General features: G+C 45.0%; 3 protein-coding genes across 4 annotated transcripts; all 3 read left to right on the top strand.

Annotated features, from left to right (window-relative positions):
* The first annotated feature begins 537 nt into the window (after positions 1-537).
* On the top strand, positions 538-4,387 carry LOC147958178 (ABC transporter C family member 10-like). The gene is made up of 4 exons (XM_087536731.1): positions 538-847; positions 1,378-1,457; positions 1,605-3,637; positions 4,101-4,387. Exons 2-3 carry the CDS (start codon positions 1,442-1,444, stop codon positions 3,548-3,550), a joined length of 1,962 nt encoding a protein of 653 aa, XP_087392857.1. The 5' UTR covers positions 538-847; positions 1,378-1,441; the 3' UTR covers positions 3,551-3,637; positions 4,101-4,387.
* LOC125520317 (ABC transporter C family member 10-like) lies at positions 4,101-8,502 on the top strand. Its single transcript, XM_087536729.1, has 10 exons — positions 4,101-4,421; positions 4,502-4,588; positions 4,684-5,280; positions 5,378-5,542; positions 5,710-6,004; positions 6,429-6,643; positions 6,735-7,040; positions 7,215-7,278; positions 7,523-7,762; positions 7,958-8,502. Exons 1-10 carry the CDS (start codon positions 4,191-4,193, stop codon positions 8,065-8,067), a joined length of 2,310 nt encoding a protein of 769 aa, XP_087392855.1. The 5' UTR covers positions 4,101-4,190; the 3' UTR covers positions 8,068-8,502.
* Positions 8,503-8,785: 283 nt separating this feature from the next.
* On the top strand, positions 8,786-13,261 carry LOC125520319 (subtilisin-like protease SBT3.8). Of its 2 annotated transcripts, none has more exons than XM_048685213.2 (10): positions 8,786-9,743; positions 9,835-9,926; positions 10,023-10,120; positions 10,313-10,477; positions 10,572-11,185; positions 11,547-11,614; positions 11,711-11,977; positions 12,082-12,199; positions 12,331-12,502; positions 12,586-13,261. In XM_048685213.2, the coding sequence occupies exons 1-10, from the start codon at positions 9,429-9,431 to the stop codon at positions 13,122-13,124; spliced, it is 2,448 nt and encodes an 815-aa protein (XP_048541170.1). In that variant the 5' UTR covers positions 8,786-9,428; the 3' UTR covers positions 13,125-13,261. The 2 variants fall into 2 exon arrangements, with proteins under 2 accessions (XP_048541170.1, XP_087392856.1); XM_087536730.1 differs by having other exon boundaries at positions 10,028-10,120; positions 12,586-13,260.
* The last annotated feature ends 13,194 nt before the right edge of the window (positions 13,262-26,455 follow it).

Raw genomic sequence — 26,455 nt, 5'->3', positions numbered from 1 at the left:
TGGAGAAGGAAAGCTTGATGTTGATCTCATATGCCTGTTTTGATTGAACGGGGCTATTGGTGTTTTATTGTTCTTATTATTGGTTTATTATCACTATCATCGTATTATTGTTATCAAATTCTCAATTATTTTTGGAACCACATCAATTAGCCTAAAGTTGAGGTATTGGAAGTGCACAAACTGTAGCCACATTTAATTGTAGCATTTAGTTTGTACTTATGCACGAGTGATGTTGATAGAAGACAACAACTATCTGATCAAAATTTGAAAGGTACTGTATGTGAGATTTGAAGAAATATAGCAGCCAACAATTGATTGTTTTTTGACAATAGACTACCAACAATTGTTTGTTTTTTCCACGATATACCACCAACAATTGATTGCGTTTAAAAAAAAAAATCCAACCACAGGTTGGTTCGAAAACAAGAACTAAATTGACACTACTCGTAAAAGTGAACCTTCTTCCCCGAAGAGAAAAATAGTCAATCATCCGGTCCACGTGTGCGGTTACCAGGGTAGGTCGTCGCGGTCGCGATGGTCGGCTGGCGGCGGAGAAGCGATGCGGGGCACGGCACGCCCGGCAGCCACAGGCAGGACGCCGCGACGACGCGAGCAGTGACGAACGCGAGTGCCCGCGTGCGCTCCGTCGCTCTCCCCTCCTGTCGTCATCTAGCGCCGTGGCTCCTACCACCTCCGGCCCCCCACTGATGAAAAGGCCCGCGGTCCGCCGAGCACTGGGGCAGCAGCTAGTGAGTGGCCTGCCGCCGTTCGTCCGTCCGCGCGTCACCACATCGGGGAGCTCGCGGTCGGTGACGACGGCGAGGAGGCCGCCGTGGCCGCCAGAAAGGTCAGTGCTGCCGCCATTGCCCATTGCTCACCTAGTCAAGGAGGAATTGGTTTCCTGGAAATAAAAGGGGAAAAGTTACTTCTTGACTGGCGGCGTCAATGCGGAAGGGGGTCTAGGCTTGGGGTTTTCTCTTCCGTGTTTGGCGCTCGCGCATTGTCCTGATTCTGTCCGATTCCTCGCAGATTATATTCAGTTTCATGGTTTCTTCAGTTTCAGTAGTTGCAGGATCTGTGGCTGCTTTGATTTCGTGAGGTTGTGTGACCATGGGATCTGTGGCTGCTTTAATTTCATATAGGTTGTGGGATCTTGCTTCAGTTATTGGTCAGTTGCTCATGGAAAACAGTGCAGCTTTGTGGTTCCCTGATTTTCGCGCCTCACTATGGTCTTTGCATTGTGAATCGTGGGAAGATCTGTGATTACATACAAACATTTCTAATCTTGCTCAGTGGTGTTTTCAGTCTCTGTTCTTTGTCCGTTTTCTTCACCTGTTCTAATGTTCTTTATTCTGACTAGTTCATGGGTTGCTGCAGGTTCTGATTTCTGAAGAGCACCAGATCCACTCTCCTCGGCAGCAGTGCATTCGAGATTACACTGATGGGGTTCCTCACAAGTTAGTCCTCTCTCCACATTTCTCATGCTACATCATTTTTTTAGCATATATAGCCACATCTTTGTTGCTACCTTTTGACAGTCAACCTTGCTGTTGGGGATTAAACCAAGCTGGGAATCTCACTCCGATACTTGGCCATTACTTCAGGTTCTTGGATTATGAACTTGTGCGGGAGCCCAGTATGCTCCAACCAAGATGTACTTTCATGTGCATTCAACGGAATATTCGACTCTTCCACCTGCACGAATCATCTGGTGGCGATTGGCATCGGCATGCTGCTCATACTTGTGCTCACACTCCATTTACTTGTCCAAATTCCGAAGAGCAGAGCATCTATGCGGCAACTCTTCACACTCAGTTCACCACTACAGTTGGCTGCAGTATTGTTCAGTGGCTGCTTGGGTTTGGTTTATCTTGGCCTAGGACTCTCGATGCTGGACAACATCTTCAATCAGGATGCTTCTGTTTACCCGCCACACTGGTGGCTTGTGACATTATCTCAAGGATTCAATTTGATCTGTTCCAGCTTTGCTTTCAGCATCAGGCCTCGGTTTCTTGGAGCTGCATTTGTTAAACTTTTTTCTGTTTTGGTGACCACGTATGCAGCATTCATAGGTTGTTCCTCAGTGGTTGGCATTGTTGCAAAGAAGGCAATTACCATTAAGGCTTGCTTGGATGTTCTGTCCCTACCAGATGCATTTCTCCTTTTACTTTATGGCGTTCGGTGCAGCCATGACGAAGAGGGTTACCAAGGAAATGGAAATGCTTTATACAAGCCCCTGAACGCCGAGGCAGATGGTGAGATGGCTGATTCTGACAGTCAAGTGACTCTTTTTGCCAAAGCTGGTTTTTTCAGCAAGATGTCATTCTGGTGGTTAAATCATTTGATGAAGATGGGTTACAAGAAGCCTCTCGAGGACAAAGATGTGCCGCTTTTACAAGCCACAGACCTAGCACATAACCAGTACTTGATATTCTTGGCGAAGCTGAACAGCAAGCAGTCCCAGTCAAATGCCACACCATCACTCTTGTGGACCATTGTTTCTTGTCACAAGCGTGGGATCATGGTCTCAGGTTTCTTTGCTTTGCTCAAGGTGCTCACCTTATCTATAGGCCCATTGCTTCTCAAGGCATTCATCAATGTATCAGTTGGGAAAGGGACCTTCAAATATGAAGGCTTTGTGCTGGCTGCGACATTGTTCATTTGCAAATGTTGTGAATCTTTGTCAGAGAGGCAGTGGTATTTCCGTACTCGGAGATTAGGACTCCAAGTGAGGTCATTGCTATCAGCAGCTATTTATAAGAAGCAACAGAAGCTATCAAACTCCGCAAAAATGCAGCACTCTTCTGGACAGATTATGAACTATGTGACAGTTGATGCCTACCGGGTTGGGGAATTCCCGTACTGGTTCCACCAAACGTGGACAACAACTATTCAACTTTGCATTGCTCTGGCAATTCTGTACAATGCAGTTGGTGCTGCAGCGGTCTCATCGTTAGCTGTTATCATTATCACCGTAGTTGGTAATGCTCCATTGGCGAAACTACAGAACAAATTTCAGAGTAAGCTTATGGAAGCACAAGATGTGAGATTGAAGGCCATGTCTGAGTCATTAGTTCATATGAAGATCTTGAAGCTTTATGCATGGGAAGCTCACTTCAAGAAGGTCATCGAGGGGTTGAGGGAGGTTGAGTATAAGTGGTTGTCAGCATTCTTGCTTAGGAGGGCATACAACAGTATCGTGTTCTGGTCATCACCTGTTTTAGTTTCAGCGGCAACCTTTCTAACATGCTATCTTTTGAAAATCCCTCTTGACGCTAGCAACGTCTTCACCACTGTAGCAACTCTGCGTCTTGTGCAGGAGCCAGTTAGATCAATACCAATTGTTATCGCAGTTGCAATACAAGCTAAGGTTGCTTTCACTCGGATATCAAAGTTCCTTGATGCACGTGAGCTGAATGGGCAAGTTAGGAAGAAATACCGTGTGGGCACCGATTATCCAATAGCGATGAACTCATGCAGTTTCTCCTGGGATGAGAATCCATCAAAACCAACTCTAAACAATATAAATCTGGTGGTCAAAGCTGGATAAAAGATTGCAATTTGTGGAGAGGTAGGATCAGGAAAATCAACACTTTTGGCTGCTGTACTCGGAGAGGTCCCCAAAACTGAAGGCACGGTATGCTTTTCTATTGCCTTCATCTTTTTTATGAAGTAGAAAATCAAATGGCTGTCAATTTGTGAGGTTTTGATGTACTTCTGTTATCCCATTTGGGTTTTCTCATGCACGAAAAAAGCTGTTGCTTTTGTAATTTATTTTTTACATTCATTATGTTCCTTTTTTTTATCAGCTTGCAGATTCTGTATCATGATAAAATTTGCCATTGTACTGCAAGTACAAGTGCCATATTCATCGGGCATTGGGCAACATAGTATTGCTCTGTGTGGTTAAGAACCTTAATTTGGCTAGTTTCCAATTTCTTTATCGAAGTACCGCCTGTTCACAACTGCATCTTGTTTGATTTTGCCAAGTTGTTATGATAATTTTGGTTGATAATAGTTGCCATCATAAAGTAGACTCGTCATTTCCTTTTCTGTAAGAACTTAATATCAGATCATTAATCTTTGTGTACGTATTTCAGATTCAAGTCTGTGGAAGAATAGCATATGTTTCTCAGACTGCATGGATCCAAACAGGAACTATACAAGATAATATCCTCTTTGGATCTTTGATGGACAGACAAATGTACCAAGAAACACTTGCAAGGTGCTCGTTGCTCAAGGACCTTGAAATGCTGCCATTCGGCGATCTTACTCAAATTGGGGAGAGAGGAATAAATCTCAGTGGTGGTCAGAAGCAGCGTGTTCAGCTTGCTCGTGCATTATACCAGAATGCCGACATCTATCTTCTTGATGACCCTTTCAGTGCTGTCGATGCCCATACAGCAACAAGTCTCTTTAATGTAAGAATTGTATCAGTAGGAGTAGATTGTATTCCTATCTTATTATGAATTGTGTAATAAAGCTCTTACTTGCGTGACAGGATTATGTCATGGGTATTCTGTCAGACAAGACTGTTCTTTTGGTGACCCACCAAGTGGATTTTCTACCTGGATTTGACTCCATTCTGGTCTCTTTCTCTCTCATGATTTAATATATTTTGTTTGTAGTGAGATGTATTTATATTTGTCGATTTCGTCTAAAACTAGTGATAATTTTTGGCAGTTAATGTCAGATGGGGTGGTTATTCGGTCTGCATCTTATCACGATTTATTGTCAGATTGCCAAGAATTTAAATATCTTGTAAATGCCCATAAAGATACTACTGGTGTTTCAGATCTTAACAATATGGCCCATCACAGAGCAAAGGATTTGCCAATAAAGGAGACAGATGGTATTCATGGAAACAGATATATAGAGTCTGTGAAGCCATCACCAGTAGATCAACTGATCAAAACAGAGGAACGAGAATCAGGGGACGCAGGTCTTAAGCCTTATATCCTATACCTGCGCCAGAAAAAAGGCTTCCTGTATGCCTCCCTTTCTGTCATGTCTCACATAATTTTCATAGCTGGGCAAATATCACAGAATTCATGGATGGCCGCTAATGTCCAAAATCCTGATGTTAGTGCACTGAAGTTAATTTCTGTGTACATTGTTATTGGAGTTTGCACGGTGTTCTTTGTGCTATCAAGATCTATATTCTTCGTTGTTCTTGGGATGCAGACTTCAAGATCCTTATTTTCCCAGCTACTTAATTCATTGTTCCGTGCACCAATGTCCTTCTTTGATTCTACTCCTCTAGGCAGGGTTCTTAGCCGGGTAAAAATTCTCAAACAAACACAACTATATGAACTACAATTCAGTTTAACGTTACAAGGTTTTATATTAATAGATCAACCCTCCCCCCAACCTGCAGGTCTCTTCAGATTTAAGCATCATTGACCTTGATGTTCCATTTGCATTGATGTTTGGCTTTAGTTCCAGCTTAAATGCATATAGCAATCTGGGGGTATTGGCTGTTGTTACATGGCAAGTTCTGTTTGTATCATTGCCAATGATAGTTTTGGCAATTCGGTTACAGGTAATCTTGTGGCCTTTTTCTGTATGGCTAAACGCCTAAACCCCCTTTCTTTGGTTATTTCATTCACCAAATGATATGCTGCTATTTTCACCCAGGAGGTAAAGTTCGTCTACTTTTTTCGTTTCACAATTCCCGTTGGCTGACATTTCATATGTTTGTTCATGCAGAGGTACTACTTAGCCTCGGCTAAGGAATTGATGCGTATCAATGGCACTACCAAGTCTGCTCTAGTAAATCACTTAGGTGAATCGATCTCAGGGGCTATAACAATACGTGCCTTTGAGGAAGAAGGTCGTTTCTTTGCTAAAAATCTGGAGTTAGTTGACAAGAATGCTGGTCCGTACTTTTTTAATTTTGCAGCAACTGAATGGTTGATTCAACGTCTGGAAATAATGAGTGCTGCGGTTCTTTCTTCTTCTGCTTTTGTCATGGCTCTTCTTCCTGCAGGAACTTTTAGCCCTGGTATGTAGCTTATTCCAGGTACAAGCATCACATAGTTGTTTCATGTGCTGCACATATTTATGGCAGCTTACAGGCTGTATGACGATTGATCATTGCATTCATCTGATTTGCAATGAATCGTTATTTGCACTGCAAAAGCTTTTTTGTTTGTTTCCATAGGCTCCTGGTATTAGGTGTTACGAAGGCTCTACTTCGTTATGAAAGCCTACTTTCTTTATCAAATAGAGTTACAGAATCCTTCTGCATAACGGCGAATGGCTCGAAACCCTAGTGGAGGATACCCAATTTTCCATTTAGTAACACGTTATACGCTCAATGTCTATGTGCCACTGTCATTATAAATATACATTTAATATGCACTGGATTATAAAGAAATCAACATTATCCTCAGAAAACTAATTACTTTTTACCATACTTGGCACAGGTTTTGTTGGAATGGCATTGTCCTACGGCCTTTCCCTAAATAATTCCTTTGTTAGCTCTATTCAAAAGCAATGTGACCTTGCAAACAAAATAATATCTGTGGAACGGGTGAACCAGTACATGGACATTCCGAGTGAAGCAGCAGAAGTTATTGAAGAAAACCGACCAGCACCAGATTGGCCCCAGGTTGGCAGTGTGGAGCTTAAAGATTTGAAGGTAAGCAAATATAAAATATGCATGTATGCCTGACTAGGGCGAAACCCTTCAAATATTCTGACAGATGTGTGTGATTGGTTTTCATTGACAGATTAGGTATAGGGAAGATACTCCCCTTGTACTACATGGAATCACTTGCAAGTTTCAAGGTAGAGATAAAATTGGTATAGTTGGTCGAACAGGAAGTGGCAAGACAACTTTAATTGGTGCATTGTTTCGCCTTGTTGAACCTGCTGAAGGGGAAATAATTATAGACTCTGTGAACATCAGTAAAATAGGCTTACATGACCTGCGTTCACGTTTGGGCATCATTCCACAAGATCCAACACTTTTTCAGGGTACAGTAAGATATAATCTAGATCCTCTTGGGCAGTTCTCAGATCAACAAATATGGGAGGTAAGACATGTTATGTATCTACAATTTCAGAACAGTAAGCTCCTTGTCTGATTGGGATGAATAAACTGATTAGTGGGCCTGTCAAACGATAAGTCCATTCTCTGTTATATGCCATACATGCATTTGGAAAAAGAACCCATTAAATTGGTTAATTCATATGCTGTTCGGTTGCAGGTTCTTGACAAATGCCAACTTCTTGAAGCTGTCCGGGAGAAGGAACAGGGATTGGATTCACTTGGTAGGAAACCTCACTGTACCTATGATTTAATTTCTGGATTTCATTTTATGCCCCTAACAAAATAGGATAGCATATTACAATTCTGCTTCAGTCTTTTGATTTTATGCCCCTAACCAATTAGAATACATGCGCCAATAAATCTGTCAAACTGCTTGTAGTACTAGGCGTATGAGTCGGATCAGTTTGCTAGCATGATGTCTGGAATTGTGTTCTTCATAGTACTGATCTATATCTTTCCATACAGTCGCGGAAGACGGGTCGAACTGGAGCATGGGCCAAAGGCAGCTCTTTTGCTTGGGCCGCACACTTTTGAAAAGGTGCAGGATCTTAGTTCTTGATGAAGCCACGGCCTCTATAGATAATGCAACTGATGCCGTCCTTCAGAAAACGATCCAGTCAGAATTCAAACATTGCACCGTTATTACTGTTGCACACCGTATACCAACAGTTATGGGCTGTGACATGGTACTTGCAATAAGTGATGGTATGTATGTTCCTCTTATTGCCAACTTATTGGTTCTGCAACATAGTATTCCATACTAGTGTGGGAAACTAGCGGAGTATGACAACTTATTGGTTCTGCAACCTATTGATTTCTCTTATTGCCAACTTACTGGTTCTGCAACTTATTGGTTCCGCAGCATAGTATTCCATACTAATGATCTGCATACATTTCCAGGGAAAGTAGTGGAGTATGACAAGCCCATGAAGCTCATGGAAACTGAGGGATCTCTCTTCCGTGAGCTGGTCAACGAGTACTGGTCATACACATCGAACGGAAACGTTTAGAAGAGATTTCTTACAGTGTGTGTTCACTGCTGCAGTTTCCCAGGAGATATGCTAGAATTAGTTTCAGAAAAAGGATATGCGCCTCGACAAGAGAACAAAAGAGATGCAGTAATCTCTCGACATACCTCTATTTGGGATCGGAAGAAAATACAGTGCAATCTCAGTTATTGCCTGGAAAATTCTTTTGCTATCAACTACTACCTGAAATTATGAGCTACATATAGTTTAGCTTATGCTCGTTGGTGTTGCCACTCTTCAGAAGCGCTGAGGCTGAATAGAATAAGCCCATGAACATTCCTTCGCTCCAGCGATCGGATGTAGGAGGCTATTTGAGAGGAATTACAAATTTGTAACCCTGCTGTCACCATTAATACATTGTTGGAACTGCTTATAGGAGACAAATGGAGGGATGGCCTATTGTTCGTAGCCAAGTTATATAGTTTGTATACATTATTTTGCAGCACCGTCTTTGGAAGCTCCTGGGGATTGCTAAGATGGACAGAGGGGCGCTGGGACCTAACCATGGCGATGCTCGACCGGAGGCGAGGAAGACAACCGCAACTTAGGTGATTTATGGCCTTATGGAGCGATTCCTTCTGCTTGAATGATTGCAACGGCAAGGCGAGACTTGCAGACAAGATTGGGTGGCGAGGCGAAGTTGTTGGGCGCATGATCAACAAATGGTGGTTAGTGGCTGTGAGCTCTGGATGCTGATTGGGTCGCAGTGCATTCAGAGGTGGAGTGGCGGAGGTTCGGCAAGGCCCGGGTGGCATTAGGGGGGGGGGGGGGGGGAGGGAGGGAGGACGTCTGGAAAAAAAAAGGAGGGGTCAAGGAGGTGGTTGCTGGGTTCAAGATGTAGTAATGGGACATGACGATGCCTAGACTCCCCGATCCCGCCTCTCGATTTGGGGATAGACTGAGTGATTTTGGTAGGAGTCCACATTGGAGGTCTAAAGTGTCTGAACCATCCGGTTCAGACATTTGAGGCCCGAGTAGGAGTCTGCATTGGAGATGCCCTAAGCAATGGTCTAACAGACCACATCACACATGTGGGTAGCAACTTCAGAATTGATGAAATTGAGTTCAAATCGAAAAGAAAAAATGGTTTTATATTGAAACAAGGGTAAAACTGTGTAGGTCCGAAATCTAAGAGTAGTGGGAACCAACCAAGGGCATAAGCCTAAAAAACCTAAAATGATTGTCCTGGCATCAAAGCGGCCCATCCTGTTTCATGCCCAACTTACTGCGGAAAATTGTTTGAAAGACGATGATCAGGTCATTACGTCAGACACCAGAATATTTATATCCGGTTAGCTGTTTAATCCTGGCAGACCTGATCAAAGCACGGTGCTTCTTCTCTGATGGAAAAGGCACGGTGCTTTGTATACAGACAAGGATCTATATATGGTCTTCCTTGCGGACGTGTGTGTCACCTAGCAAGTAGCAACACAAACAATCCCTTAAAAGGGAAGGAAACAGCTCGCAGACAAATTCGTCTGAACTGTTCTTGTGCCTCCATGCTTGTTCTTGTTCCTGGCTGCTATATATACACACAGGGAGAAGCGATCGAGGGAACACTCTTCTCGAAGCCAGATATGGATTCCAGAACAGCATTCTGCGGCGCTCTGCTACTGCTGGTGACGCTGCTGCCTCTTTCAGCCAGTGCGTCGAGCAAAGTAAGATCCATGCTCAATTCCTCTTCTCGCAGCATTTAGCTTAGCTTCTTTCCAATCTTTTTACTGAGAACATTTTTTGTTGAAATTTCAGCTCTACATTGTGTATATGGGGGAGAAGAAACACGATGACCCGTCCGTGGTCATCGCGTCGCACCATGACATGCTAACACCTGTTTTTGGGAGGTACTACTGGATATGAGTTCATGTCGCATCGTAAGCGTATTATTAGCAGGAAACAGTCCTGATTTGCTCATCTCCCATTTGTTTTACTTGAAACAACAAAGATGAAGCCATGAGGTCGATAGTTTACAGTTACAAGCATGGATTTTCTGGGTTCGCGGCTATGCTAACAAAATCTCAAGCTGTGGCAATCGCAAGTAAGTAATTGTCAACCCTTTTTTTTATAAGACGGGGTTAAGCCCCCAGACTCTCCATCATCATTGCCATTTACACAATCATATTTGTTTGGAGTATGATTATTAATTGTCAGTCCTGAGGTGGCATGAGCTTGCTATCTTTATATCAACTTGCATGATCGAAATGAACTAATCAACATACTATGAATGTAGAATTTCCTGAAGTTGTCTCTGTGAACACTAATATTTTTCACAAAACGCACACAACTCGGAGCTGGGATTTCCTTGGCCTTGACTATAATCAACCGCCACAACAACCGGGGCTCCTCAAAAGAGCAAAGTATGGTGAAGATGTCATTGTGGGTGTGATCGATACAGGTTTGTAATCCCATCCTTAAGCTTAAATCCAAAACATGAGAAATCCCAAGGCCAGGAATCAATTAACCGCATGGATGTAAATGCTTCTTTATAGGCATATGGCCTGAATCACGAAGCTTTGATGACAACGGCTATGGCCCCGTGCCGGCACGGTGGAAAGGAAAATGCCAGAGTGGCGAGAAGTTCAACACCACTAGTTGCAACAGAAAGATCATCGGTGCGCGGTGGTATGGCCGTGGCATCAGTGCCGAGTCACTAAAGATCGACTACAAGTCACCTAGGGACCTCAATGGCCATGGCACACACGTCGCCTCAACTATCGCCGGTGGGGAAGTGCAGGGCGTCAGCTATGGAGGCCTAGGCATGGGTGTGGCACGTGGCGGAGCACCACGTGCACGACTTGGTATCTACAAGGTGTGCTGGGTGGATGAGGGTTGCCCTGACACGGCGGTCCTTGCTGCCATTGATGACGCTATACATGATGGGGTTGACGTCTTGTCGCTCTCTGTTGGAGGGGTTGGTCAGGAGTACTCTGGGACGTTGCATGCTGTGCAAAGAGGGATCTCTATCGTGTTCGCCGGAGGGAATGATGGCCCTGTGCCACAGACGGTGACGAATGCCGTGCCATGGGTTACGACGGTGGCCGCTAGCACGATTGACCGGTCTTTTCCGACCTTAATATTGCTTGGGAACAAAGAAAAGCTGGTGGTACGTACCAAACTATTTCACTCCTTTGTTTTAAAAAAGTATGTAAATCATTTCTTATATTTTCCATCTCTTAAGAAATATTACAGGGAAGTGTTACCTTGCCCTTCTCAAGGGATAGAAAAACCCCATGGAAAATATTAAGGAGAACAGGTGAAAATGTTATTGGATAAGACGTGCTCCAATCCTGAATTAGTTCATATAAGATAGCATGAATGTGGAGGATTGGTCAATCAGGCTTTTCCCTATAATTTTACTAAATAATAACCTTTTGACTCTCTGAGCACGAAAGTGACGTTCAAACCAACCCGGGGAAAATAAATGGATTGCTCCTCCTTTAATTTGTGATCAATTTCAAACGCAGGGACAAGCTCTAAATTACAATGCAGCTATAAATAACAGCGGCTCTCAGGCCCTTGTTTATGCTGGGAGGTAATGAAAGAAACCAGTCTCTTGACGACATTTGATTAATAGTAATATGCCGCGCTTTAGGACAAAACCATGTTCAATTTTAAAACTTTTGAGCAGCTGCGACCCGGAATCACTGGCCTTGGGCAATGTCACGGGAAAAACCGTCCTTTGTTATGCACCAGAAGAGGCATCGCGGTGGTCGCCCCAGTTAATACTCCCTTATGCCATCAATTATACTATTGAGTCTGGTGCGAAGGGCCTCATCTTCGCACAATATACCGCCAACAATCTTGACAGCCTGGTCGGGTGCGAGGGATTTATGCCTTGCGCTCTGGTGGATTTCGAGATCGCACATCGAATTTTCTCCTACTGGGACATGACTGAGTGAAAATTTGTCGAATTGTTGGAAACTGCAGTGTGAACATATTTGAACAGTCAGTTTGCCATCTCCTTATACATGAACTAATTCATGTTTGTCATGTGTCTAGGAATCCGGTGGTGAAGGTGTCTCCGGCTGTAAGTGTTGTTGGAAATGGGGTCTTGTCCCCGAGGGTCGCCTCGTTCTCGTCCAGAGGTCCAAGCCTATTGTTCCCTGGCATACTGAAGGTGTATATCATTATCAACTTAAGGCAAATAGTTGAATGTTTGTCACTGTTTGTTTGCTATCTAGCCTATCTAGTTTTTCAGAATTGAAGACTTACATACCTAATTCATGATAAAAATTAATGTTTTGACAGCCCGACATTACTGCTCTTGGCGTCAACATATTGGCAGCGGTGCGAGGCTCCTACGTGTTCTATTCTGTGACATCAATGGCGTGCCCACATGTCTCCGCAGTGACTGCGATGCTCAAGTCGGTTCACCCTCAGTGGTCACCTGCCATGATCAAATCGGCCATCGTCACCACAGGTAGAAAAGTAATAACCAAAATACGTCAAAATAACTCATTTGAATATATGACTAACTTGATGATTCCTTGGCATTGGTTGAAGCATCTGTGACCGATCGTTTTGGCATGCCAATTCAAGCAGAACCAGTCCCAAGGAAACTAGCCGACCCCTTCGACTTTGGTGGTGGACACATTGACCCAAATAGAGCCGTTGACCCTGGCTTGGTTTACGACGTTGATGCAAGGGAGTACAACAAGTTTTTCAACTGCACCCTTGGATATTTAGGCGGCTGTGAGTCCTACTACCTCAATCTCAACCTCTCGTCAATTGCCGTGCCAGACCTCAAGGACCGTGTCATGCTTCGGCGCACCGTGACTAACATTGGGCCAGCGGAAGCAACATATCATTTAGTGGTTGAAGCTCCAGCGGGGATAGACGTGTCCGTAGAGCCATCTGTGATAAATTTCACCCAAAGCACTAGTAAAAGCGTGACGTTTATGGTGGCATTCACAACAAGGCAGAGAGTACAAGGAGGATACACTTTTGGGAGCTTGACATGGTCAGACGGAAGTACCCACTCAGTGAGAATTCCTATCGCGGTACGGACTGTGATACAAGACTTTGTTGCAGATACATCTTAAGCTCATATTCTTTGTATTATACACATAATTTATGTATTCATGTGGTTGGCATAAGAAAATGTAGAAGAAACACTTTAATTTTGTACATCATCACAGGAAATGTTATACTGGAATAAAATACGATTCTTTGCTAAGGAGAGGTTTATTCACAAACTTTTACGAAAAATGAATTAATGAGAAAACCACGGATCATATCGACATGAAATAGATTAAGGGAGAACGAATGATCAAATCTCCGGAACCTTTCTTTCTGGATGAAAACGTTTCTAAACTGGAAGTGAAAAGAAATAAACACGATCAAATTTTCTTAGCTGGGCCAAAATCACCGAATTCATGAATGGCTGCTAATGTCCAAAATGCTCGTGTTAGTACATTGAAGTTAATTTAGATTTACATTGTAGTTTGCACGATTTCCTTTGTGATATCAAAATTTTTATGCCTTGTTGTCCTTGGGTCCAAACTTCAAGATCCTTATTTTTGCGTTTGTCAATTAATTGTTCTGAGCGCCCATGTCCATTTTAATTCTATTGCTCCAGATAGGATTCTTTGGCGGGTGAAAATAATAATCTAATACACATGAAAAATAGTTTAATAAAATTCAGTTTCACATTCCTTTTGTAATGATGGATTATCCCCCACCCTTACCTCGTCCTCGGTATGTCTCTTCCGATTTGAGTATCATTGACCTTAATGCCCCACTCCTCACGCTGGCTATGGAGGAGGTTGTGTGAGCCACCCGCGTGGGGATCCAATGGTTGTCTCCCATCAACTCCTTCCGTCTATCAATTTCTCTTGGCGTTCTAAGTTCCACGAAATTTATGCCATATTATCCTGACACTTGACGGTCGACACCATCGCTAATCCTCGTCTAGGAGGGTTGTCGAGAGGTTGATTCTGCACACTAAGAGGGAGTTCCACCGCCATCAACTCTTTTCCTCTCATCTCCATCATGTTTCTTCCATCCATATGCAAGTAATCTGTTGTAGGCACGTGGATGGGAATTTGACGATGCCAATCATATAGTAGTGCTAAGATTATAGGGTTTTGATACAACTTTGTTATGCTTAATGTCTACTAATAGGGCCCAAGTAATGTGGTATCATATATTAACCATATAAGTTTTCATGACGCCAATGTGTCTGGATAGTACCTGCAAGTGTGGTATGTACCTATTATAGCCTCAAAAGTGACCCCGAGGGTGACCGGGATATCAATGGGGAGTGTTGTGATTTGATGTTTCCATGTATTCACGAAGTGTTAATGTGTTGGTACGGTTGTCTCACAAAATGACGCCTTAATTACCCTTTGTTTAAACTATGATCACCGTGACATGGGAGGGTAGGACTATAGATGCTGGGCAAGCTCTTGTTCTTATACATAAGCAAGTTCAACTACATACTAATACATGCCTACAAAAGTAGGAGAACATGAGCTTGGTTTTACATGCTTTGTTATGTGCACTATGATATGATTGATGATGTCTATGTAACGTCCCAATATCCATTCTCGGACCTATGTTTTCCATAAATGTGTGTTCTCTTTAAATACTTGTTAGTTGGCTTTCTCAGTGAAAGAATTGAAAACCATGAGACGAGCTTAGAGAGGCGACCACATCACACTATGTCGGCTCGAATTACTGGATTTATATAATGTAATAGCTGGAGAAACGGATCAGCAAAACCAGTCTTTGCCCTTGTAAATTTATTTTTTGAAGAAAAAGTCTCTTGGAACTTTATTTGAAAACAGGCGAAGTTACATCTTTGAGTACATGCGATTATAGGAAAGTTGGCGGGTCTATATCCTTGACGTGCCCATGGAATATTTGAATGTGTCACGTTTGTCAACTTTGTTACGTATTACCTATACCGCCCGCGTTTGTAGAATGATTAAGACGCATGTGGAACGATTAAGACCCATGTGCAAAGCCGTGGAAGCTTGTTTGAAAGTCGACCAGGTCATTGCACGAGAGAGCATATAATTAATTAAGATCTATATCCGGTTTGGTACTAATAGCCGCCAGGACCTGATCAAAGCATGGTGCTTCTTCCTCATTACAAAAAGCACGGGGATTCCTATATAGACAAAAGGATTAGTCTTTGCTCCTCACGCCTGTGTGTCGCTGTCACCTAACTAACAACACTGAAACATTCCCTCTGAAATGAGAAAAAAGACACTCAAACAAATTGGTTTGAACTGTTCTTGCACCCCATCCTTATTGCTCCTGGCTGCTATATAGACATACAAACCGAACGAGGGAACACAAACACAACAACATAGCACTCTTCTCCAAGCAAGATATGGATTCCAGAACAGCATTCTGCGGCTGTAACACCCTCGATGCGACTATATCTCCCACGTGTCGAGGCACGACTTAGAGGCATAATCGCATTGAAGGCATATGTCGCAAGTCAGGTAATCATCACAAACATCCCATATAATAAAGATAATGAAAAGGGATAACATAGTTGGCTTACACTCGCCACGTCAATCAAGTACATAAATAACATACATCATTCAAAAACTCATGGCCCGACTACGGCGCCAAAATGAAAGATAACCCAACAAGCGACATGGTCCCGATCACCCCCAACAGGGCACCACTACTGATCATCAGGAAAGGAAACATAGTAACGCTGAGAGTCCTCGTCGAACTCCCACTTGAGCTCGTACGCGTCACCTGGAGCGGAATCACCTGGACCTGCATCTGGTGTAATAGTAATCTGTGAGCCACAGGGACTCAGCAATCTCGCACCCTCGCGATCAAGACTATTTGAGCTTATAGGTAGGGTAAGGTAAATATATGTGGAGCTGCAGCAAGCGACTAGCATATATGGTGGCTAACTTATTCGCAAAAGAGAGCGAGAAGAGGAGGCAAAGCGCGAGCGAGAAACTAGAGAGCAACCTGCGCAAACATTACTCCAACACCGTTTCCACTTCCCAGACTCCGCCGAGAAGGGGCCATCACGGTAACACACACGGTTGATTCATTTTAATTAAATTAAGGTTCAAGTTATCTACAACCGGACATTAACAAATTCCCATCTGCCCATAACCGCGGGCACGGCTTTCGAAAGTTCAATCCCTGCAGGGGAGTCCCAACTTAGCCCATGACAAGCTCTCACGGTCAACGAAGGAATAGACCTCCTCCCAAGACGTTCCGATCAGACTCGGTATCTCGGTTCTTCAAGACATTTCGACAGGTTAAAACTAAACCAGCAACACCACCCGAATGTGCCGACAAATCCCGATAGGAGCTGCACATATCTCGTTCTCAGGGCACACTCAGATAGGTCAAGCTACGAGTAAAACCAACCCTCGAGTTTCCCCGAGGTGGCCCCGCAGGCTGCCTGGTTCGGACCAACACTCAGAGGAGCACTGTCCCGGGGGGCTAAAATAAGATGACCCTCGGGCTCCGGAAACCCAAGGGAAAAGAGGCTAGGTGGCAAATGGTAAAACCAAGGTTGGGCATTGCTGGAAAAGCTTTAATCAAGGCGAACTATCAAGGGGTTCCCATTATAACCCAACTGTTGGGGAACGTAGCAGAAATTCAAAATTTTCCTACGTGTCACCAAGATCTATCTTATGGAGAAACCAGCAACGAGGGGAAAGAGAGTGCATCTACATACCCTTGTAGATCGCTATGCGGAAGCGTTCAAGAGAACGGGGTTGAAGGAGTCGTACTCGTCATGATCCAAATCACCGGAGATCCTAGTGCCGAACGGATGGCACCTCCGCGTTCAACACACGTACAGCCCGGTGACGTCTCCCATGCCTTGATCCAGCAAGGAGAGAGGGAGAGGTTGAAGAAGACTCCATCCAGCAGCAGCACAACGGCGTGGTGGTGGTGGAGGAGCGTGGTACTCCAGCAGGGCTTCGCCAAGCACCGCAAGAGACGAGGAGGAGAGAGGTAGGGCTGCACCAGGGAGAGATCAAATCGCGTGTGTTGGGCAGCCCAAAACCCCACTATTTATAGGAGGAGGGGAGGAGGGTGCGCCCCCTCTAGGGTTCCCACCCCTAGGGGGGCGGCAGCCCTAGATGGGAAAAGGGGGGGCGGCCAAGAGGGGGAGAGGGGGGCGCCCCCTAGGGTGGGCCTTAGGCCCATCTGAGCCTAGGGTTTCCCCTTCTCCTCCAAGCTGCGCCTTTGGGCCTTGTGGGAGGCACACCAGCCCATTCAGGGGCTGGTCCCTTACCACTCTTGGCCCATGCAAGCCTCCGGGGCTGGTGGCCCCACTTGGTGGACCCCAGGGACCCTCCCGGTGGTCCCGGTACGTTACCGATAAAACCCGAAACTTTTCCGGTGACCAAAACAGGACTTCCCATATATAAATCTTTACCTCCGGACCATTCCGGAACTCCTCGTGACGTCCGGGATCTCATCTGGGACTCCGAACAACATTCGGTAACCAAATACAAACTTCCTTTATAACCCTAGCGTCATCGAACCTTAAGTGTGTAGACCCTACGGGTTCGAGAATCATGCAGACATGACCGAGACGTTCTCTGGTCAATAACCAACAGCGGGATCTGGATACCCATGTTGGTTCCCACATGTTCCACGATGATCTCATCGGATGAACCACGATGTCGAGGATTCGATCAATCCCGTATTAAATTCCCTTTGTCTAGAGGTATTGTACTTGCCCGAGATTCGATCGTCGGTATCCCGATACCTTGTTCAATCTCGTTACTGGCAAGTCTCTTTACTCGTTCCGTAACACATCATCCTGTGATCAACTCCTTGATCACATTATGCACATTATGATGATGTCCTACCGAGTGGGCCCAGAGATACCTCTCCGTCACACGGAGTGACAAATCCCAGTCTCGATTCGTGCCAACCCAACAGACACTTTCGGAGATACCTGTAGTGTACCTTTATAGCCACCCAGTTATGTTGTGACGTTTGGCACACCCAAAGTATTCCTACGGTATCCGAGAGTTGCACAATCTCATGGTCTAAGGAAATGATACTTGACATTAGAAAAGCTTTAGCATACGAACTACACGATCTTTGTGCTAGGCTTAGGATTGGGTCTTGTCCATCACATCATTCTCCTAATGATGTGATCCCGTTATCAACGACATCCAATGTCCATGGTCAGGAAACCGTAACCATCTATTGATCAATGAGCTAGTCAACTAGAGGCTTACTAGGGACATGGTGTTGTCTATGTATCCACACATGTATCTGAGTTTCCTATCAATACAATTCTAGCATGGATAATAAACGATTATCATGAACAACGAAATATAATAATAATCAATTTATTATTGCCTCTAGGGCATATTTCCAACACCAACCGCGTAAGGAACGCAAAATCCGGGAACATAACACCGATATGACGGAAACTAGGGCGGCAAGAGTGGAACAAAACACTAGGCGAGAGGCCGAGCCTTCCACCCTTTACCAAGTATATAGATGCATTAAGATAACATGGCAATATAATGATATCCCAACAAGTAAATAAATGTTCCAACAAGGAACGGCCTTCAATCTTCACCTGCAACTAGCAACGCTATAAGAGGGGCTGAGCAAAGCGGTAACATAGCCAATCAACGGTTTGCTAGGACATGGTGGGTTAGAGATTTGACATGGCAATTCGGGAGGCTGACAAACAAAGGTAGGCATCGTAGCATTGGCATAGCAAAAGAGCGAGCAAACTAGCATAGCAAAGATAGTAGTGATTTCGAGGGTATGATCATCTTGCCTGCAAAGCTGTCAGAGTTGACTGGATCCTCGAAAGCAAACTCAACGGGCTCCTCGTTAGCGAACTCGTCTCCCAGCTCTACCCAAACAAGACAAACAAGCAACAAGGATACAATCAACCACATGCAAACTCAAACAATATGATGCAATGACGATATGCTATGCGGGATGCGATGCGGGATGCATATGCAAGATATGACAGGAAATGCATGAACCTGCCCTCAACTTGGAATTCCAAGTATGCCACTGGAAATATGAGATGAAATCGCTTGAAAACGATATAAAGATCGCCGGAATCGGAGTTACGGTTTGGAAATGGCAAGCGATTCAAATATGACACCGGTCTGCGATTTACAGCAAGTAGGCACCTAAATGCAATGAAATAAACATGCTACAACATCCAAACATGGCAAAAAAATACATGGCAGGGAAGCATTCAAGATGCTTAACAAAATTCTAGCACTGAGCTACGGCCAAATCATCCATTAACAGGTTCAAACAAGCATGACAAAAACACAAATGGAAAACAGATCTCAGACTTAGTGAAATTAACACTTGTCTGAAATTTCAGATCATATAGCCCTCTTCGGAGCAACAAAACAACATGTTACAGGACCTGAACATGGCAAATAAGAACATGGCATGGAGCTACTCAACAAGCTTAACAAAAGTCCCTTAGTGACCTTGAGCCAAAAGGGATCCGAAAATATACTAACAAGCACACGAACATAGCAAAAACATAATCAGTTTTCAGACTTAGTGAAAACTGACACATGCTGAAACTTAACTCAAGTAGGCATGTTTACGAGCTCGATGCACTCACTACGGTGCAAGTCATGGAAAGACAAGCATACATCCACTAAGAAGGCACAAAATGCAAGCTATACGTGGCAAGAACAATAGCATAGCATGCACGGATCAACTACAACATCTCCGGCAAAATTGCAAACAAGTTGACAATCTGCCCAGATTCACAACGAAGCAAAAGTAGAGCTCGATTGACTGAAGCTAGGGTGCTCCATAATTGCAAACAAATACATGGATGGATAGAGCACTACAATAATGACAAAACTCCTTTACTGATCATCCTCAAAAGAGGCACGGATCACTAGGAAACAACACGAACATGTGGCATCATGAACTAAACAATCCCAGGACTTAGTGAAATTACCAAGTCCCTGAAAACGGAGTTACCGAGTGCCTCACTTTGCAAGCTTGCACTAGTCACCACACACATCACAAAAAATACATGGGTTGCACCTCTGGAAAGATGACAAAACCCTTAACAAAGCATATGTAGAGCTCATGGGCATATCACACACACATTAATCATGGCAGAAATGACAAATGCCTAAGATGGAGTAGCAGATCTGACAATTAACTCAAGTAGCCCTCTTCTAACAGCATTTCGGGCATCAAGATGAACTCAAATGAAAATGATGCAATGGAATGAAATGATGTACTCTCTGAGATGAACATTTTGATATGCTATATGAATGAATCGGAGCTACGGATGCAAAGTTACGATGCGATGAACAGGAGCATATGAACTAGGGTTTCAGGCAAAATGTCAACCCTCGAGATTTTAGATCTCAGATCTGGCACGTTCTTCGATGTTCGCCGGAGTTACTGTAGCAAGAACCGCCGGAGTGAGGGGAGGAGGAGGCCGGAGTTGGAGGAGGCCGGCCGGAGCGGGGCGGCGGCGGGGCCTTGCGGCGGCGCGGCGGCCGGGGCGATGGCCGGCGACGAGGGCCCCGAGGCGGAGGAGCGCGGCGACCGGCGAGCACGGGGCAGCGGCCGGCGCGGTCCCGCGGTGGCGCGGCGAGGGATCCGGGCGGCGGGCGAAGGGCGGCGGCACCCGATGGGCTTGGAGGGCCCGGTGCGGGCCTGCCCGGGCCGGCGGCGATGTGTGCACGCGCCCCGCCACGTGGCAGAACGAGGTTGGGCGGCGGTGGCGGGCGGACGTTGTCGGGCCCCGTCCGGACACGTTCGGCAGCGAGGGGATCTTTTTTTAGGGTTCAGAGAGAGGGGATCCGAGATTTGGAATGGGGGAGGTATATATAGGCATAGAGGGAGCTAGGAGAGTCCAAATGAGGTGCGGCGGCCACGCGATCATGATCGAACGATCTAGATGATGGAGCAGAGTTTGGTGGGTTTTGGGCCAAAAGAAGAGGGGTGCTGGGCTGCAACACACACAAGGCCTTTTCGGTCCCTCGGTTAACCGTTGGAGTATCAAACGAAGTCCAAATGATACGAAACTTGACAGGCGGTCTACCGGTAGTAAACCTAGGCCGCTTGACAAGTCTCGGTCCAATCCGGAAATGTTTAATACCCACACACGAAAGAAAGCTAGAATGACCACCAGAGGAGAACGAAGCGCCGGTATGCAAAACGGACAACGGGGAAAATGCTCGAATGCATGAGATGAACACGTATGCAAATGCAATGCACATGATGACATGATATGAGATGCATGACAACGATAACAACACACGAAGACAAAGACTCGAACCCGAGAAAATCAAATAACTTAACGCCGGAAACGGCAAGAGTCGGAGTACAAATTGGGAAAGTTATATCCGGGGTGTTACAACACTCCACCACTACGAAAGGATCTCGTCCCGAGATCTAGGACTGAAAGAACGCCGGGTACTCAGAACGGAGGTGATCCTCGCGTTCCCAGGTAGCTTCACGGTCGGAATGGTGTGACCACTTGACTTTGAGAAATTTGATTGACTTGTTGCAAGTCTTGCGTTCAGTCTCTTTAAGAATAGCAACTGGGTGCTCACGATAGGAGAGATTTTCTTGGAGCTCAATGTCCTCGAAGTTGACTGTGCGGTCAGCAGTCTTGAAGCACTTCCGAAGCTGAGAGACATGGAACACATCATGAACATTTGCAAAGTTTGAAGGAAGCTCGAGTTGATAGGCGAGGTCGCCTCTCTTGCTGATAATCTTGAAAGGTCCCACGTATCTAGGGGCAAGCTTCCCTTTGATACCGAAGCGACGAGTACCTTTCATAGGAGAGACGCGGAGGTAAACATGATCTCCGATATCGAAAGCCAAATCACGGTGCTTACTATCATAGTAGCTCTTCTGGCGGGATTGGGCTGCTTTGAGGTTATCACGAATGACTTTGCACATTTCCTCTGCTTCTGTGATTAAGTCATTGCCCCAAAGCTGACGTTCACCGGTTTCAGACCAGTTGAGAGGGGTACGACACTTCCTGCCATATAGAATTTCAAATGGGGCCTTGCCCGAACTTGCTTGAAAACTGTTGTTGTAGGAGAATTCAGCATAAGGAAGACAATCCTCCCACTTCATGCCGAAGGAGATCACACAAGCCCTGAGCATATCTTCAAGAATCTGGTTGACATGCTCGACTTGACCGCTTGTTTGAGGATGGAAAGCTGTGCTGAAGCGGATGTTGGTGCCCATGGCCTTATGAAAAGAATCCCAAAACTTGGAGGTAAAGATGCTGCCACGGTCTGAAGATATCACTTGAGGGATACCGTGTAGAGAGACAATTCGAGAGGTATAGAGTTCCGCCAATTGAGCTGCAGTGATCGACTCTTTGATAGGCAGAAAGTGAGCCACTTTGGTGAGTTTGTCGATGACAACAAATATAGCATCATTGCCACGCTTGGACTTTGGAAACCCAGTCACGAAGTCCATTTCAATGTGGTCAAACTTCCATTCTGGAAAGGCAAGAGGTTGGAGGAGACCTGCTGGCCTTTGGTGTTCTGCCTTCACTCTTCTGCAGACATCACATTCATTCACGAATTGAGCGATCTCGCGCTTCATTCGAGTCCACCAATAAGCTTGCTTGAGGCCCTGATACATCTTCGTACTCCCAGGGTGGATGGAGAGGAGAGAATTGTGAGCCTCGTTCATAATCACTTTACGAAGTTCACCTTTGGGTACAACAATTCGATCCTCGAAGAAGAGAGTATCCTTGTCATCAAGGCGGTAGCACTTGTACTTGGGTTGACTCTTAGCAATCCCAATCTTCACCTTCTTCACCATAGCATCAAGAAGCTGGGCTTGGCGAATCTGGTCTTCCAAGGTAGGAGAGACTTGAAGGTTGGCGAGGAAACCTTGAGGAACAACTTGCAGATTAAGTTTGCGGAAAGCTTCACAAAGCTCGGGTTGATAAGGCTTTAGAATCAGACTGTTGCAATAAGCTTTCCTGCTCAAAGCGTCAGCAATCACATTGGCCTTGCCTGGAGTATACTCGATACTCGGATTATACTCTTGAATCATTTAGACCCATCGAGTTTGCCTGAGGTTGAGATTAGGCTGAGTGAAGATGTACTTGAGACTCTTGTGATCAGTGAAAATATCCACTTTTCTTCCCAATAGAAGATGTCTCCAAGTCAAAAGAGCATGCACAACTGCCGCCAACTCGAGATCATGAGTGGGGTAGTTCTTCTCATTAGGCTTCAACTGGCGAGAGGTATAAGCAACAACTTTCTTCTCTTGCATCAATACTGCGCCAAGACCTTGGAGAGAGGCATCACAAAAGACCTCGTACGGTTTGGATTCGTCAGGCGGAGTCAGAACTGGAGCAGTGACCAATTTCTCTTTCAAAGTGTTGAAAGCAATATCACACTTCGGAGACCAAACGTACTTGACGTGCTTCTGAAGAAGATTAGAGAGAGGCTTCGTGATCTTAGAAAAGTTTTCAACGAATCTTCGACAATAGCTTGCGAGACCGAGGAAACTGCGGAGTTGCTTCACGTTCTGAGGAGGTTCCCAATTCACAATTGCAGACACCTTCTCAGGATTCACGGCAATGCCCTTGGCAGAGATGATATGACCAAGATAAAGAACCTCATCGAGCCAAAATTCACACTTGGAGAACTTGGTGTAGAATTTATGTTCCCTGAGCTTATCGAGAACCAAACGCAAGTGTTTGGCATGATCTTCCTTGTTCTTCGAGAAAACCAGAATGTCGTCGAGATAGACCAAAACGAAGTCATTGGTGTAGGCGTTGAAGATGAAGTTCATCATGCGAGAGAAAGTCGGAGGAGCGTTGACGAGGCCAAAAGACATGACAGTGTATTCATAAGAACCAAAGCTTGTCCTGAAAGCCGTCTTGGGAATATCTTGCTCACGGATACGAATCTGATGATAACCCATACGGAGATCAAGCTTGGAGAATACTTGAGCACCTTTGAGTTGTTCGAACAGCTCATTGATGTTGGGAAGTGGGTATTTGTTCTTGATGGTCTTCTTGTTCAATGGACGGTAATCAACACAAAGTCGGTCCGTTCCATCCTTCTTCTTCACAAAAAGAACACCACAACCCCACGGAGACGAACTAGGCCGGATGAGACCCATTCTCTCTTGCTCATCGAGTTGCTTCTTTAGCTCCTTCAACTCTTCAGGTCCGAGCTTGTAAGGACGTTTGCACACAGGTTCCGTACCGGGCTCAAGATCAATAACGAATTCTACTGGCCGGTGCGGAGGCATTCCTGGGAGCTCTTCTGGAAAGACATCTTGATATTCGCAAACGACTGGAATTTGCGAGATAGCATCCAATTCACCCTTCTCATTGAGAGAAAACAGACGGATGGTATTATCCCGAGCAGCAAAGACAATTACATCCTCAGACGAATGAGTCAATTGAATCTGCCTGGCTGCACAATCAAGATGTGCCTTGTGCTTAGAAAGCCAATCCATTCCGAGAATAAGATCAATATCCGAGTTGCCAAGAACCATTGGGGAAGAAAGGAACTTGTAGTCGCCCAATGTGATAGTGACATCTGGCACCTCCAGACTTGCACTCAAACGTTTGCCAGGAGAAACGATATCCATTTGTTTACCCAAATGAGAAGAAAAGAACTCATGCTTGGTAAAAAATGGCTTTAACATGAAACAATGCGATGCACCAGTGTCAAAAAGAACTTTTGCGGGAACATCGTTAACAGGAAGGTTACCCATGATGACATCTGATGAATCCTCTGCCTGAGCTGCGTTCATTAAGTTGACCTTGGCGTGCTTGGGGTTATGCTTGACCACAGCTGTACTTGCCGATCTCACAGGAGGAGGAGGAAGGCGCCTCTGGTTGAAACACTTGTTGGCATAGTGACCCTTTTCTTGGCACTTGTTGTAGAACTCATCGTATCTCAACGGCTCAAAGAGGACAAGAGCGAGCTGAATTTCTTCTTTGAGGCCACCCCTGAACTGGTATATCATGCTCTTCTCATCAGGTACGTCCTGCTTGGCAAAACGGGCGAGCTTCTGGAACAACTTGTTGTAGTCATAGACAGACAAAGAGCCTTGCTTCAAGTTGCGGAATTCCTCACGCTTACTTTCAACCACGCTCTGAGAGATGTGATGAGCTCAGAAATCTTGACGGAATTCATCCCAAGTGATCAGACGTCCACCTCTAGAATCCTTGTACTGCTGGAACCATTCTGCAGCTTGATCTTTGAGTTGGAAGGAAGCAAACTTGACGAAATCTTCAGGCCTGACGTTGCTGCACTCAAAATGCTTACACAGATCCACAAGCCAATCGTCAGCATCGGATGCCTCAACACAATTGCTGAACGTCTTTGGCCCATTAGCAAGGAACTGGTTCAGTGTAGCAAAGTGATTCTGATTGCTGCCTTGATTCCCTTGACTGCCTTGATTGCCCTCTTGGAGAATTTGCATGATCAACTGTGTGTTTGCATTGGTTGCGGCCATCACAGCTTGCCATGCCTCCGGAGGAGGTGGAGGTGGTGGCGGATCTTGATTCTGATTCTGACTGGTGCTCTTAGCGGGAGCCATCCTGAAGAGGTTGACCACCGTTAGCACATAGACAGATAAATGAAGCTGAATCCAACGGAAAGAAAATCGCAACATAAAGTCTTCACATCCGAACAAATTGAACGAATGCATTCCTCTTGAAATGGTCACATATCCATAAATTGCGAAGCCACGTAGAATGAAGGTAGATAAATAAATCAACAAGGTACGGCTCAAGAACGAATAATCGGTAAGAAATCCCAATCTCAAACCAATATCCGTGGAAGAAGAACTAGAGCTACGAGAATTCCCACCTATGAAGCTCCCAAACCTTTCCGGTTATGCAATCAGGTGTTGGGGATACAGGGGAAGCATAATATCTCACCCAAATCTAGCAAATCCTACATCCAGCTGTATCCATCCTTCAACACATAACCAAGAAACCTTCGGAAACCATCTACCTCAACCTTCGAAAAGCATCTGTTATACAAGTTATGGCGATACTCCCGAACTCCCGCCCCAGTACTGGGTGGCGTCGAGGTTATCTCACCAACGAACTGCATAAAAGAGATTTTCGATGTCGGCGTACTAAACTCAAGTATTCCAGAATTGCAACGATAAAATTATGATGACAACACCTCAGAGCTCAACTCCCCGGGACACTTCCACTAAACCCCTGACAGGAGGCACCAAGACAATGTTCTCATCATAAAACCATCGGAACGATTCCAAGATACCCGCGTGATCCTAAATTTTTTAGTGAAATTTGAGAAGAGAAGAGTCAAAACTCTACGTCAGGATGCCTTACCAGAGCGATGAGGAGACTGGGAAGTAAAAATAATTCCTAAGCTCTCCGATATATAATTCCTAAATGACTCAAAATAATTTTTCT

The sequence above is a fragment of the Triticum urartu genome, chromosome 7A (assembly GCF_056163025.1).
Source record: "Triticum urartu cultivar PI428250 chromosome 7A, HENAU_Tu73, whole genome shotgun sequence".
NCBI lineage: Eukaryota > Viridiplantae > Streptophyta > Magnoliopsida > Poales > Poaceae > Triticum > Triticum urartu.
The sequence above is the reverse complement of the archived record's forward strand: the minus strand, read 5'-3'. Positions and strand labels throughout refer to the sequence as shown.